At 39.2% G+C, this 16,998-nt stretch overlaps 1 protein-coding gene across 1 annotated transcript in view; it reads right to left on the bottom strand.

Moving 5' to 3' along the window:
* The window catches only part of LOC124275211 (cullin-2-like), a 49,990-nt gene that overhangs the window by 31,120 nt on the left and 1,872 nt on the right, over positions 1-16,998 (bottom strand). Inside the window, 6 exon segments of the mRNA XM_046710701.1 lie at positions 191-287; positions 561-643; positions 1,602-1,707; positions 3,108-3,205; positions 4,300-4,402; positions 13,685-13,809. Coding sequence (XP_046566657.1) covers positions 191-287; positions 561-643; positions 1,602-1,707; positions 3,108-3,205; positions 4,300-4,402; positions 13,685-13,803 — 606 coding nt within the window. The 5' untranslated portion in view covers positions 13,804-13,809.

Genomic DNA, 16,998 nt, shown 5'->3' with positions numbered 1-16,998 from the left:
CTGCTGCTCAATATAAATGATGCTTGAGTTTTGGTATTAATGACTGGCTCTCACACATTTATCACTTTGGTTAAACCCATGACCAAAGGCATGTTGCTGACAAACTTGGGAGCATAACTGAAACTCTCTCATTTAAATAACTCCGCCACCCATTTACTCAAAGCTGCAGGACAGCCAACGAGACATTTACCTGCATTGAATACTTCTTCTTATATTCTTCCACATTGACGAAGGAGTTGATAACGCCATGGACAACAGTCTGGTTCACAGAGTTACCTCCCCTGTCCCTGAACACATGAATACACAGCAAGATATAGCATATATAACATACAGAGCAGAAAAAGACTGAAAGTTAGTAAAGTGTGGTTCAAAGTGACCTTTAATTACAATCAGGCATAATCAGAGTTCTGAACTGCACAATAAAGGGATGTAACTGCCTTCATAGCCAAGCAGTGACTGGGATGAGAAGGACAACCATGCTCTCATATTTCCTTCTAGAAACCAGGTATTTCCAGAAAATATTACAGTACAAACAATGAGTAAAGTTGGTTGTGACCTACTTCTTGACTTCTTGTAATATCAGGTTGAGTAGCTGAGTCTTGAGTGGCTCAATCATCAACCGTTTCCACGTGTCCAGGGCGAGCTGAAACAAGCGCTCATCTTGTTCACAATCTGACAGCATAGTTGGTGATAATGCAAGTGTCTACTCGACAACCACGTATCACTACCCTACAACCATGTCCCACCACCCTACAACCATGTCCCACCACCCTACAATCATGTACCACTACCCTACAATCATGTACCACCACCCTACAACCATGTACTACTACCCTACAACCATGTACCTCACCCTACAACCATGTCCCACCACCCTACAATCATGTACCACTACCCTACAACCATGTACCACCACCCTACAATCATGTCCACAATCATGTACCACCACCTACAATCATGAGCCACCTACAATCAGGTACCACAACCCTACAATCATGTACCACAACCCTACAATCATGTACAACCCTACAACCATGAACCACCACCCTACAACCATGTACCACCACCCTACAATCATGTAGCACCACCCTACAACCATGTACCCCCACCCTACAACCATGTACCCCCACCCTACAACCATGTCCCACTACCCTACAACCATGTCCCACTACCCTACAACCATGAACCACCACCCTACAACCATGTACCACCACAATACAACCATGTCCCACTACCCTACAATCATGTACCACTACCCTACAACCAGGTCCCACCACCCTACAACTATGTACCACCACAATACAACCATGTCCCACAACCCTACAACCATGTACCACTACCCAACAACCATGTCCCACCACCCTACAACCATGTACCACTACCCTACAACCATGTAGCACTACCCTACAACCATATACCACCACCCTACAACCCTACAATCATGAGCCACTACCCTACAACCATGTCCCACCACCTTACAACCATGTACCACTACCCTACAACCATGTCCCACCACCTTACAACCATGTACCACTACCCTACAACAGTGTCCCACCAACCACAACCATGTACCACTATTCGCTGCAATCTTCAACCCTCACCTCTCCTATCTCCAGCATCTGGTCCGCCATGTCCATGGCAAATCCGCCATAGTTGAGGTCAGCGTCACTCACTTTCTGTTTCCGGATGAAGGTGGAGTTCAAGTAGCTGTAGCAATGACAAAATACAGAGTTAGGAGACGACTGAGAATTATCTTGCAGGAACAAGACATGGCTGGGTTTTTGAATCAATGATTGAGTGAGTGAGTTTTGTTTTCACGCCTCTTTTAGCAATATTCCAGCAATATCATGGCGGGGTACACCAGAAACGGGCTTCACACATACTACCATGTGGGGAATCTAACCCGGGTCTTCAGCATGACTTTTTATTTTGTTTGAGTGGCATTCTAGAAGTCGGTGGTAACACACATGAAAAAACACAAAATATCTTTGAGATGACCCCTTGTGTCTGTAGGCAGCAGGTGAGTCGACGGTCCGTCGTCATACCTTGCTGAGCGACCTAATTGCCATGACCAAGTTTTGCCCGATTTTACGAGTAAACATGCTTTTCTGGATATCCTATTATGCATCCCACTGAACGCCCAGTTAGGCCGATGTGGGTTATTTCGACATATGCTATTTGCAGTTGTGTAAATTTTAGGGATACAGAGTAACTGCCTAAAAACTTTTTTTTTTCTATTTCCGACAGTACTTTAGAATCAGTACTTTACTAAGAAAGTGTAATCCCAAATATAACATATGTTAAATATGGTAATACATTCTTCCAAAGTGGGGCAGTGGGGTAGCCTAGTTGTTAAAGCATTTGCTCCTTACGCCAAAGACCCGGGTTTGATTCCCCACAAGGGTAGGATGTGCAAAGCCCATTTCTGGTGTCTCCTGTCGTGATATTGCTGGAATATTGCTAAAAACATCAAACTAAACTCACTCACTCTTCCAAAAGTGCTAGATTTTTCTAATTATTCAAGGTAATCGTGACATCTAACAATCCGTTATGGTGTTGATGTCAACGAGAAATTTTAAACTGGACATCAATGTACATCCAATGCTATCATATGGATAGCTTTACCCTTATCTTGCTTTTGTGAGCTTTTAACAAGTGAGTATGGTTTTACACCACTTTTTAGCAATATTCCAGATATATCATAGCCTTGGACACCAGAAAATGGGTTTCCAACATTGTACCCACAGAGGTACAGATAAGCTGGGTATCTGCGTAAATTACGCAAATATTTATGTCAAAACACAATTCCTATTAAATCTATTGCGTACAAGTACGCTTGAATTTTTAAAAATACTCAATAAATGTGATCTTACATGCGTACATACAAAACTGTCAAATCTTAGCTTGCATAGTGGGGGTTAGAAAAAATAACTTTAGGATTTTTCAGCAATATCATGGCAGCAGACAACAGAAAGAAGGTTCAACTATGTGGTGAATGAACCTGGGTTTTCAGTATGTTGAGCAAATACTGAACCACTCACTCACTCACTCACCACCCTGTAACATTACCAAGATTCAACATCACTGAGCATGTTGTTTGTACATACCCGTACAGCTGGTTCAGATAGTGGGAGCCTTGACTGTACTCCTCCCAGTGTTTGTGGTAGTTGGCCAGCAGGTTCTCCGACCCACAGCTCTGCACAGCCTAAAAAAACATCATGAACAACACTCGTCAGAGGCTTCCCATGACCTTGAAAATAAGGTCAAGGTCAATATTATCAATGGGAATCACTAAACTTCCCTAAGATGATTTGTTACAATATTGGATATTGCAAACATCAGGCAGACAGGTCAAATACTTTCAATGACCTTGAAAATAAGGTCAAGGTCACCATAATCAACAAGGGCCTAATTGCTTGTCTGAAACATACTGGATTCAAATTTAAGCGAAATTCATACAGAGAATCTTCAGATTCTCACTGACCATGTAACCAAATATGTATCATGATTTTGTAAATAAGGTTAAGAGGACATGAAGTCAAACATGAATGTTAAATTCAATGCAACCATCAGACTAACCAATCCTAAAAGTTAAAATGATGCTGTCTATAGGGACCCAATCCAGGCCATGACTGAAAAAAAATAATCTTCTACTCATCCATTTAAAAATCATACTGTACAATAGATTGTATTTCTATGAACCTAGCAACGAAATGTTTTGCTCACTATCAAACACCCATCTGGCCTGTAAGGTACAAGCACAATAGATAGAAAATAAAGTGCTAAGTTATAGTCTGTTTGCAGTGAAAACGTACCGATGAATTTCACTCTAAACAAAAAAGTAAATCAATTAAAGCGAAATTAAGATTGCGAATCCTCATAATTTTTTCTGTTTCTGTAAGTTGTTCAATGATACAACAATGACATGATGACTATGGTACATAATGTAACCTCGGGAACGAGATATGATGCATTCATGTAGAACAGCCTTAGCACTGGTGGTGTCTTTGTTGGTTTGTTATTCAACACTGCATTCAGGATACTCCAGCTACCTGTAAATAACCGCAGTCTGTAAATAAATGAGTTTGGACCACACAGTAGTGATCAACAGCATGAACACCGATCTACCCAACTGGGAGTGGGACATGTGTCAACCAAGTCAGCGAGCCTGGCCACCTGATACCGTTAGTTGCCTCTTACATCAAGCATGGGTAACTGAAGACCAATTCTAACCTATCTTCACGGGTTGATCGTCACAGTGTCATTAGTTATGATGGCCTTAACCTTGCATCTACTGACCTTGAGAAGGGATGACACATGGGCCTCCAAGAAGGACTTGGTCTCCTGGTACAGCTTATCGCCAAGAGGTTCCGGGAATGCTACACATAACTGATACACATCAGTCTCTTTGTCAAGGGCAGATAACTCATATACATCAACTCGGCTGAAATACGAGACAACCAACAAAACTGTCACTAAAATGTTTGTGACCATAAAGCTATCGGAATTAATTTCAGCATGTATATAATGGTCTAATGTTTGTTTTAACACTGCTTATAACAGTAAATATCAGAGCGTGTTAGCTTAATGTAGGAAAATTGCCTGGACTGACGCAGCTCTCAGACATGCATACTTTGGTGACAAATCTGGAAGCAGTTGGAGCAAACCAGGAATAGAACCAACAATCACAATCACAACTCCTGGTGGGGCCAAGGGAGGCAACTCTACTCTGAATATTACTGTGCCATAGAAGACGGTCTATGTACAACATTATGAGAATGTTATTTGGTTGTAAGAACTACCGTATATGACTGTCTATAAGACGACCCCATGGATAAGACGACCCCCAAACTTGACCCTTAAAATCAGTGTCAAAATGGTATGTCTCGTGCATAAGTCGATCCCCCACGATGGGGTCCTAATCGCGGCAAACACAGACCACAGACAACTGGCAGTTACCAATAATTATAACTTTGGTCCACATTATTCAAAGAATTCATAATCATATATATTGTGTCTACTCACGGATCGAAACTAAGTGTAGTTGACAGAAAATGCAAAATATATTTTGCTTCTCTAAATATGTAATTTTTGGAGTAAAATTGATATTTTATACTTATCCTGACTCATGCTCTTTTTGCTTGTCTTCTTCTTCTTGCGAACATAGTGGAACACTTGTATCTCCCTAATTGAAGCTCCCTTCAATTTAAAATCACTAATTAGTATTCACCACGAGTTACCTCCTTTCCACAAGCTCGGGAACGAGGGCGCCACCTCTACCCATGTGCCTCACTCTCTCCTCATATACTGAGCCCAACATTTGAATTTACAGGGAAATCCAAAGTGTTATTTGGGGAGGATGGGAGGGCTGACCTCATGAGTCAGGATAAGTATAAAATATCAATTTTACTCAAAAATTACATATTTTCCTTATCCTGACTCATGCTCTTTTTGCTTGTAGCATCCTAACGGAACGGAGGTGGGAATATCTAATACTTTGGATTTTTAATAATTAGTGATTTGAACTGTGATGATTGTAATAACCCTATGGGAACTTCATAAAGGCACTGAATTGATGAATTCCTGCTGCTAACTTATCAGCTGCCATATAAAGGTTATTATCATGTACTTATTATGATAAAGTATATATAACATTAATACAATGCTTAAGACTAATAGACTTAAGCTTGTTAATATGCTAGTATAAACTCCTTAGAGTTTGTTAGCTAAAATACTTTAAGATATAACATAGTACTAAGCTTAAGATATGATTAAACTTAAGCTAATTATATAATAGCAAACTCTTTAGAGTTTGTTAGTTAATATACTTATATGATATAGATATAATGCTGAGCTTAAGATATGAATAAGCTTTAGCTACATATATAATAGCAAAAACTCTGTAGAGTTTGTTAGCTAATATATTTTTATAATATGAGTATAGTACTGTGCTTAAGATATAATGAACTTAAGCAACATATATAATAGCAGAACTCCGTAGAGTTTGTTAGCTAATATATTTTACAATATGAGTATAGTATTGTGCTTAAGATATTATTAACTTAAGCTACATATATAATAGCCAAACTCTGTAGAGTTTGTTAGCTAATATATATTTATAATATTAGTATAGTACTGAGCTTAAGATATAATTAACTTAAGCTACATATATATAGCAAAACTCTGTAGGGTTTTGTTAGCTAATATATTTTTACAATATGAGTATAGTAGTGTGCTTAAGATATAATTAACTTAAGCTACATATATAATAGCAAAACTCCGTGAGAGTTTGTTAGCTAATATATTTTACAATATGAGTATAGTAGTGTGCTTAAGATATAATGAACTTAAGCAACATATATAATAGCAGAACTCCGTAGAGTTTGTTAGCTAATATATTTTACAATATGAGTATAGTATTGTGCTTAAGATATTATTAACTTAAGCTACATATATAATAGCCAAAAAACTCTGTAGAGTTTATTAGCTAATATGTTTATAGTGTAACCATAGTACTAAGCTTATAGTACTGAGCTTAAGTTATGATGAAACTTAAGCTATATATATATAATAACAAAACTCTGTCGAGTTTTTGTTAGCTAATCTACCTTTATAATGTAACCATACTGCTTAAGATATGATGAAAACTTAAGCTAATTGTATAATAAGCGAAAACAACCCTTTAGAGTTTGTTAGCTATGATATAAACCTAGTATTGAGCTTATGAAGGAAAACTTAAGCTACATATATAATAGCAAGAACTCCGTAGAGAGTTTGTTAGCTAATACATGTTATAATGTAACTATAAAGCTTAAAAATATGATGAAACTTAGCTTAAATATATAATAGCAAAACCCTCTTTTAGAGTTTTGATAGCTAATATACCTATATGATATAAACATAGTACTGCAGCTTAAGATATGAATAAGCTTAAGTTACATATATAATAGCTAAAACTCTGTAGAGTTTGTTAGCTAATACATGTTATAATATAACCATATTGCTTAGAAATATGATGATACTTAAGCCAAATAGCAAAAACTCTTTAGAGTTTGTTAGCTAATCTACTTATATGATATAAACATAGTACTAAGCTTAAGATATGAATAAGCTTAAGCTACCTATATAATAGCAAAACTCCTTAGAGTTTGTTAGCCAATATATTTTAATAATATGAGTATAGTACTATGCTTAAGGTATAATTAGCTTAAGTTACCTATATAATAGTAAAACTCCGAGTTTGTTAGCTTAATTAACTTAAGCTATGTATAAAATAGCCAAAAACTCTGTAGAGTTTGTTAGCTGATGCATTTATCATGTAACCATAATATTACTCTTAAGATATGAATAACTTAAGGTAAATATATATAATAACAAACTCTGTAGAGTTGTTAACTTATATATTGTATGATGTAATAATCATAGTACTGTGATGATAAAAGGAACTTAAGTAAATTATATATAGCATGAAGCTATTTAGTATTGTTATAAGATAAGTAAAAATCTGTTAGATTGACTTATCTTCTCCGAACTGTCAGCTGTTGTGCGAGGACCATGGGATCGAATTGGTGTATACCTGAGACGTCCTCGGTGGTGATATCTCTCAGATAATGGTTTGCAACCACCATATCGGATCTCCAGAAATAAACCCTCCAATATTTCAATCACATTTGTGTGGAACAATTGTAGAAGTTAGCTATAATATCATGAGTATTAAGCTCATGGAGGTCGGAATAGGTCCATCCGCATATGCACGTTAGTATGACAGTTCTGATCCAAATGGAGATATAGTACATGAGACTTCTCTCATTGTAAGTTGATGATAGAGGAAATAATTTGTTGCATTTTTACTCCTGTTTGGTTTGGTGGAGATAAATTTACAGTGCTCTTGCTGGCCATCTTGATAGAATCATCGTATCATGGGGTCCAAGTATGTCATCCAGGCGTGTTCATAAACCTCACTTGTGAGGTGTTGAGCACTATATTCATATCCCCAGGTTGGCGTGAAATTTCCGTTTATTCTCCAAACAGAAGTTTAGTAGGTTTACTAACCATCTAGTTGTGTTAGTCGCTGATGAAATTCAGCTGTAGTCTGAAACGCTGTGGATTTAGATCCACTTGTATCTTTTCGCCTAGGTAATTGGCTCGAAGTCCTTGGCGATGTAGGTGCACAACCAGGTGTGTCTGTCCTCGTTGAACTTTATGTAAAATCGCCTGACTGCCGCATCCCTCGTCTTAACTTGACAGGGGAGGTCTCTATCTTGAAGAAAGGCAGTCTAATCATGAATGTTCAGGTTAACTGGACTGTAATGAGGCTTGCTTTCGTTCACTGATATATAGTTGTCACTTGTGACGTAAGTCTTGAACTGTGAATAGAGATCGACCTCTGTGTAGGTCGTTGTCCCTCAGCGGTCCAATCAGAACAAGGCATTTTGATTCTGTATAATACCCGCTGTGATGTCACCGGTGTAGCGGGGAAAAACCCACCTTGAATAAATTCTTGTCGTCGTTGATATTAGCATAAACGCCGGTCTTCACCGTAGCTTCCCGGTTATCCGAGTGACCACGTGTTTCGAGGGTTAATGGTAACCGCTGAAACCTCGGTCGCCAAATATCTCGCTCTGTAATTTTATGCTGGGTAGGTTATTTTCCTGGTTGTCGTGGAAAGTAATTTCAGTTTTGAATATAATTCCGACTTCCTTATATATAAGGGTATAAACAACTTGCAAGTTGTGAGCTTGTAGACTGTATACATGAATGTATCGTCATAATTGTAGAATTAACGTTGAACTTGTTGTACATATTTCTTCTCAGAAACTTTGACGATTAAGAGTTATACTCGCTGTAACAAGGCTGCTGTTCAATTTCGATATTGAATTGTCTGCAGATATGCTGCAATGGTCACGCATGTAGATAATCGTATCGTCGTCCGGGATTGTATATTAGCAATTTATAATGAATAGTTGATTTCTGTGAAGATCTATGAAATGTCGTTGACTAATAATACAGCGACGTTCTGTGTTGTAAATAGCCTGAGCAATTATCTTCAGCGTGAGGCTTATAGACGGCATCTGGCATACAGTTGATAATCAACTTATGCGACGCCTTGAACGGACTGACGAAAGTAGCTATATATGACGAAAGTGGCTAGAGTATATGGAAACCTTGGAGGAGACTTCCTCGGTGAACGCCGAGACTTCGCTGGTTCTCGGTATCCCTTCTAGATCTTCTGGGTGAAGTAGACTTGAGTTACTTAGCCTTCGCGACCATCGCGAAGGTGTCGAAGTCAAAGCCCGATTAGTATATATATATATATATATATAAATATATATATGAGCTTGTTTCGTGAACAGCCTCTGTGTTTAACAGGATGTGGGATCGTGAAGCGCTTGCCTAAGCATGGCCGCATGGATCATCTTATCATATTCAGAAGTCGTGTTTTACGAAGTCTGGTGATAAGTGTCTAATTGATCGTTCTAGATCTATTTAGGCCAGCGAACATACGCCTCGTCATGGATTCAACAGAACCAATATACGATTGTAGTTCTTATACTTGATATCGATGATCAACTTGTCTATGGGTTGATCTTCGGAGACTTGTGAGGGGAACGTTGATAGTTTTCGCTGAAGCTCTTGTATAGTCCCTCGATGTCCTTCTAGATGATGATGATCTGGATTCAGGTGTCCTTCGCGCGATGCCTTCGCCGAAGCTTCCTCTGCGTCGGTCCGGGGAACGACGATATGACCTTCGCGAAGGCTTCCGTGATGTCTGATGGTCCGAGTCCACATCTAGGGATGAAACCGCATAAGGTGATGATCTATCCTGCCTTCGCTAAGTCCTTCGAAGGCTGTACATCTAGGTTCTTTCCGCCAGCGAAGGCTGTACATCTAGGTCCTTTCGCCTTCGCGAAGGCCTTCGCCAGCGGCTGTACATCTAGGTCCTTCGTCCAAGGTGGTCCGTGACTTCCTTCGCCGAAGGTGACATCGTCCTGGCTGCTACGCTGGCGGGGGTGCCTCTGGGGTGTTGTCACGTTGGAGCCTTCGCGAAGCTGCTCGACCCTGCTACACCGCAGATATTGGTCCTCCATGATGTTCATAATTTGTCGCATCATGTCTTCTGGGATGGTCTGCGACGCAGGTCGCCGGTGCTTTATCTGCGGTGTTAATGGAGGGTCCACCGGAAAATCGTCCGACATCAGTGTAGAGGCATCAGGCTGCATGGTGATCTCTGCTGATGTCGTTGTAGCTGTCCCCGGCCGCGTTTCTTTTGTATGTGACGTCGGGGATGATGATCAGCTGATCATCGTGAGAGGTCCAGGTCATCGGCTGGAACAATCTCGGTTGAGAAAGTCCTAGTAGACTTCGCTGATTTTCCCTCAGAGGTCGACGCTGCCCTGGGTGTCGCGACGCTCTGCGTTGAGTGTTGGTAATGATGGGACCCTCAGGACGATCATCGCATATCTGCGTTGGTACATCAGGCTGCATGCTGATCTGTGCCGACATCGGTCAATCTTTGATGTACATCCGGTATGATGACCGGCTGATCATCATACAGGCCCAAACTTCGATGGGAACGGTCTCGGTTGTTGAGATGTAGTAGAAAAACCCTCTAGTCTTCTGCTGCGACGATGGGATGTCTGGGGAAGCAGAATGCTTCTTGGAGATGGCGGACTACGTCCCACACCTCTCCACCACTCTAGCGGAACACCACACGGGAGGGGAGTCGGCCAACAGCAGTAGACTGGCGAGGGGTTCCGTGTATCAGTCATACTAGACTCTGCATACGCGACCTATCTGCTGTGCGTGCCAAACGCAAAGTAAATATTAATAAAGAGGTAGAATTGGATAAATTAGTACCGCAACTGCAATGTGAATATAATAAACATGGCGCCGTACATCATATTAAAGGTGGATCAGCAGCAGCATAAAAAACGTAATCTGCAATAGTACAGAATTTTCATCAACGTAATCCACTGGAAACAAACACACGGCCCCGTGAATAAACTGTAGAAAAACGACTAAATATCAATATATAATCGTTGAAGGATACTAGCTAAACCTCTATAGATGTCTATACGAGGTAACTAACTAAATATAATCAAAGGATATAGTGTGTCGGGAGACACAGGCGCTCTCACGTCCAGCTCACTGGGCGAAGAAGGAGAGAGTGAGGCACATGGGTAGAGGTGGCGCCCTCGTTCCCGCGCTTGTGGAAAGGAGGTAACTCGTGGTGAATACTAATTAGTGATTTTAAATTGAAGGGAGCTTCAATTAGGGAGATACAAGTGTTCCACTATGTTCGCAAGAAGAAGAAGACAAGCAAAAAGAGCATGAGTCAGGATAAGGAAAAATATCATATTTATTGTAGCAACAGTAACATCAGTAAAAATGTGTGAATTTAAATGGCTTCCGTATTTTCCCCTATTCATGTGGACCAGGAGTATTACAGACAATAGCTTCTTCAGCATACATACTGAATGTATAGGTTGGTTGGTTGGTTGTGGAACAATATTGTTGTAGCAATATTCCAGCTATATGGCAGATATGTAAATAATCGAGTCTGGGCAAGACAGTCCAGTGGTCAACATCATGAGCATCGATCTATACAACTGGGACACAGTGACATGTGTCAACCAAGTCAGCAAGAATGACCGCCTGTTCCGTTGGTCACCTCTTGTGACAACCATAGGTTACCGGAGACCAATTCTAACCCGGATCTTCACGGGTCAAATGTTTAAGAGCTATATTCACCCAGTGTATGAAATAGCCACTGGCTCGCTAGCCCGTGGCTAGTAAACATCCAGTTGGGCCAGTAAATCTCCAGTCACTGGCCCAACTGGCTAGTGACTTTTCATGGGATCATTTTGTAAATATGTCACTCTCTCCAACTTGTTAAGTTATATAATACACTTTCAAATCCTGTGAGATTATGTATTATTTTGTGGGCTAGTAACTTTCAGGCATAGCTAGCCCAACTGGCCAGCAGAATTTGGAAACTATTTCGCACACTGCATTCACCTGATGAGGGCACCCTGAACCGATGTGTTCGCATTATGCATGAGTTGTTTCAGTAACACCCCTTTTCTTCACAACTGACATGAATCTTAAAAGTTTAGTCAGCATATTAGTTGATGGCACTGTGACTGAAGGAATGCAATATATCACTGTCAGAGAAATCTTTGAACAGACATCTGATAAATAATATAAACTCCATAACTATGATAACACATTTTACAGTAGTTGTTATGAATCCATTTATAGCTGTCCGTGTCACTGGGTTATCATGAAGATATGCATTTTCAAAGAGATGCCGATTTTCACACTACAGGTAACCCTAGCGATATATCTTATCTTATCTTGTCACTTGTGGAGTTGTTAACATTATTACTGACAGAGACGCACCGGATGTGTCCATGATGTGGGATGATGATAACGAAATGTCCTTTGAAGTTTTTTCCTTTGTTCCACATAGTCAGTTAAAGTAGTGAGTTAGTTTATACACCGTTTTCAGCAATATGACAGGAACACCAGAAATGTACCCACATGGGGAAATCGAACTCGGGCCTGTAGCGTGGCATGCGAACACTTTAACCACTCGGCTACCACACCGCCCCCAAGTTTAAGTATGTTGTTTTATGGAGAAGAACTTAACCTTGCAGAGTTTAATCACAAAATGCTTACTTTAGTATATTGTTCTACACTTCAGAAAATTGTTCTACACTCTAATACATCATTCTACATTTCTGTATATTGCTCCACACTTAATTATTGTCCATTTAAGTTTTCATATAATTGTTCTACACTTAACTAAATTGTTTTACACTCTAGTGAATTGGTCTTCCTCTCAAGTACATTATTGAACACTTCAGTAAGATGTTCTACATTTCACATCAGTAAACTGTTCTACATTTCAGTAAATTGTTCTACGATTCAGTAAATTGTTCTACTCTTTCGAAAATTGTTCTACAGTTTAGTGAATTGTTCTACACTTGAATAACTTGTTCTACACTTCAGTAAATTGTTCTACACTTCAGTAATATGTTCTACACTGTTGTAAATTGTTCTACGCTTCAGTAAATTGTTCTACTCTTTCGAAAATTGTTCTACAGTTTAGTGAATTGTTCTACACTTGAATAACTTGTTCTACACTTCAGTAAATTGTTCTACACTTCAGTAATATGTTCTACACTGTTGTAAATTGTTCTACGCTTCAGTAAATTGTTCTACTCTTTCGAAAATTGTTCTACAGTTTAGTGAATTGTTCTACACTTGAATAACTTGTTCTACACTTCAGTAAATTGTTCTACACTTCAGTAATATGTTCTACACTGTTGTAAATTGTTCTTCACTTCATCAAATTTACATTTCAGCATATCATTTTTATCTTCATACAGCGTTTCACTCACTCATAACATCTATAAAACACATAATATTAGGACATAACATGCAGAGTTTTCTTTTCGAAATTTAATTTGACCAATCCAAGCTTAAATTATTAGCCAAGATTCTTAAAACCATTAAATGTAGAAGTCCTGTCCCTAACCACTAGTACCTTCAAAACAATGCACAGTGGTTCCATCCTTGGCCAGACAGGAAGAATGATGTCATACAGATGAAGTACATCATCCTCCAGTGTATAAGCTCATTACATATATCACACTACTAAACCAGTGATAAAGGATATTGGAATCTGTCAGTCCATGTTGCCCTGGCAACTCGTCCACAGGTGACCACACCCTTCACAGTGTCCAGCAGGACAGTCCAGGTCGCAGGGAAGTCTACACGTCGAGGTTTGAGGGACATCCTAACCTGGAAGAAAAATAGAACCTTAAAACACAATGTTATTTTGTGAGCATCTGGGGAAGAGTTGCAACAATTGAAGGGGATCAGACACTCCGTGATACGATTTTACTTCATTTCCACTTTCATACTATATTACGCGAGTCAACAAGGGACACTAAACAATTATAGTAGAAAACGTACCGATGAATTTCACTTTAAACAAAAAAAAGTAAATCAAATAAAGTGAAATTAAGATTGCGAATCCTCATAATTTTACCTTGCCAATTAAACATTTAAATTTCAGAAGTTTATTCAACTTAGGATAAAAGTTGTTTAACAGACAATCATAGATTCAAATCGCTATTATTGGTTTGTATTACAAGGGAGTAAACGCGGTAATTGGAACAGTGAAACAAATGCACGAGCGGTTCGTGATGAGTGTTAACTTAGACCAACCCTACTTGTTTTTTGGTGTTTCATTTAATGTGCATACCCTCTTGTAATACAAACCAATAATAGCAATTTGAAACTATGATTGTTTGTTAAACAACTTTTATCCTAAGTTGAATAAAATTCTAAGATTTAAATGTTCAATTGGCAAGGTAAAATCATGAGGATTTGCACTTCTAATTTCACTTTATTTGATTTACGTTTTTGTTTAAAGTGAAATTCACCGGTACATTTCACTGCAAACAGACTATACATTATCACAGATAAAGAAGTATGTAAATCTAACACTTTTAAACTATTGAAGACACTAGAATATGAAAACAGCCTATAGATCACCAACAACTGAAGGTAGATCACCATACTATATAAAATCTCAAAGAATGCATAATTTGTCAGAAAGAAGCACATTTGTTGTTTTCTGATTTCCAAACACCAACTACTATATTTGTCAGTAAAATAATCTGAAAAACAAAGGGACATGACATGAGTATGGTGAGATTAAACCTGAAACCAAAAATAATTTCATATTTTGTTTTTCACTTCAAATCCTTTGTCTTACCGCACTAGTAATTGAAATACAGAGCCCATTCTTACTTAAAAGTGTCAAAGCTGCAGTCAGTGGATCACCATCTATGGGCATGGTGAGGTCAAGCAGAAGATTGCATCCCACCAAAGTCATATTATATCATCAGTACACCCAGCTCAGGGGCTTCCCCTTACAGATTACAGGTCACAGTGACCTAGTAGGTGCTCAGTGTGGGAATGCTTAAGTCAATATGGAACAGTAACTTTGAGCATGGTTAGGTCCATTAGATGATTGCATCATACCAAAGTCATATTACGTCATCACTTCACTGAGCACAGGGGTTTCCCCAGGCTACAGGTCACGGTGACCTGACAGTTGGTCTCTGACCTACAGGTTCTGAGTGAGTTGGTTCAGCATGCCTGTTTATATCCCAGCACTACCAGGATTGGGAGCTACAGAAATAGGCTTAAAACATGCCACCATGTGGGGAATAAAATCTGGGTGAGCATGATGGTTGAAAGCTCTAACTAAAAGACTACCCAATGCCCCTATCATGCCTATAGTGTATTAATTTATGCTATCCCATTGCTACAATTGTCTATAGTACGCCTATATATACAAAGGACTCTCCAAGCCTATGGCGTATTAATATACCACTATCTCATCACTACAATTATGTCTATAGTATATGTATACACTAAGGACTATCCTAGCACCCCAATCATGCCAATAGTATATTAGTATACCACTATCCCATTGGTATATCTCTTAATGAATGGAGCTGGATCGCTGCATGCTACACACTGTATATGCAGTAATTGAACAGATAAAAAATGCCAGCTGATGTTTGTGGGGCCGGGTTGCCTGGTGCTTAAAGCTCATCTCGACAGAGGCCTGGGTTCAAAATCCCCCAAGAGTACATGTGAGTGAGAGAGTGAGAGTGAGAGTGAGAGTGAGTGAGTTTAGTTTTACACCGCACTCAGCAATATTCCAGCTATATGGCGGCAGCCTGTAAATCATCGAGTCTGGATCACAATCCAGTGATCAACAGCATGAGCACCGATCTGCACAATTGGAAACCGATGACATGTGTCAACCAAGCCAGAGAGCTTGACCACCCAATCCAGTTGCCTCTTACGACAAGCATGGGTTACTGAAGGTTCATTCTAGCCCGGACCTTCACGGGTCTCCAATGTGTGAAGCCCACACACTGTGTCTCCCACCAGGACATAGCTGGAATATCAATGTTATCATGGTGTAAAGCCACTTTCACTCGCTCACAAGCTATCCTGTCAAGTAAGAAGTCACCCAGTCCATTAAGTTGTCTCTTCTCACCAGCATAAATTGTTGGGGATCTTATTTCTAACTGCAGAAAGAAAAATTATGTGACACAAACTACCACAATAAGATCCATGTCGTATACACACAAGTGTCCCTGTGACAAGCAAACACCAGACAAATTACTGCCATTTAAAACAATGATCACAATCCTCAAATAATTAACCAAAAGTAATAACCCTAATATTAAAATGAACCCAACAACAGTCAGAAAGTAACAATAGATACAATGATAGTGGCCAGCAACCAGTTAACACCAGGGACCAACTGCCGCCGGTACCTATTAAAGAATGTGTATCATTGCCGCTTGTTCTACTTTTGCTTTTTTTCATCCAGTTGGAAGCATACTATTTGAGAATGACCAGAAAAGCCAATTATAGTCAACACCCTGTCATTCATATTTTCGCAAGTACCGTATATGATCGTCTATAAGACGAATTTTGAGGACCCCAAAAATATGTCTGTAGAAGGGGGTCGTCTTATCTATGAGATACAATTTCACGGAAATATTTTTCAGCTCGCCAGTGCCCTGTCATGATGAGGTTACCGATATATCTGCCAGGATGTTTGCCACGATTACAGCGTTTATGTTGTGAATGATGAATAAAATACATATTAACCTGTACGTTTTCATTATTTCAACATATTATTACATATTAGTCAGCATGACATTTATCGTACCTACCTATTTACACACAAAAACACCACAACAACGAGTCCGGTCGCCATTTGCTAATGCTCTAATTTAGCTTGTTTTTACAAAATAGCTATATTTTATAAAAAAATTGATGAGCACAACCTTTTTCAGGAAACAATACATGTACACTAAACTTGCACCATGCTAAGGTATAACTGTAAAATACATCTGCGAGGGTGTTAAACATTTAAACAGAAGTCCAACA

The sequence above is a fragment of the Haliotis rubra genome, unplaced genomic scaffold, assembly GCF_003918875.1.
Source record: "Haliotis rubra isolate DU_JTF1 unplaced genomic scaffold, ASM391887v1 Scf1999, whole genome shotgun sequence".
NCBI classification, from domain to species: domain Eukaryota; kingdom Metazoa; phylum Mollusca; class Gastropoda; order Lepetellida; family Haliotidae; genus Haliotis; species Haliotis rubra.
Note: the sequence above shows the minus strand (reverse complement) of the source record. Positions and strands in the feature narration are given on the sequence as shown.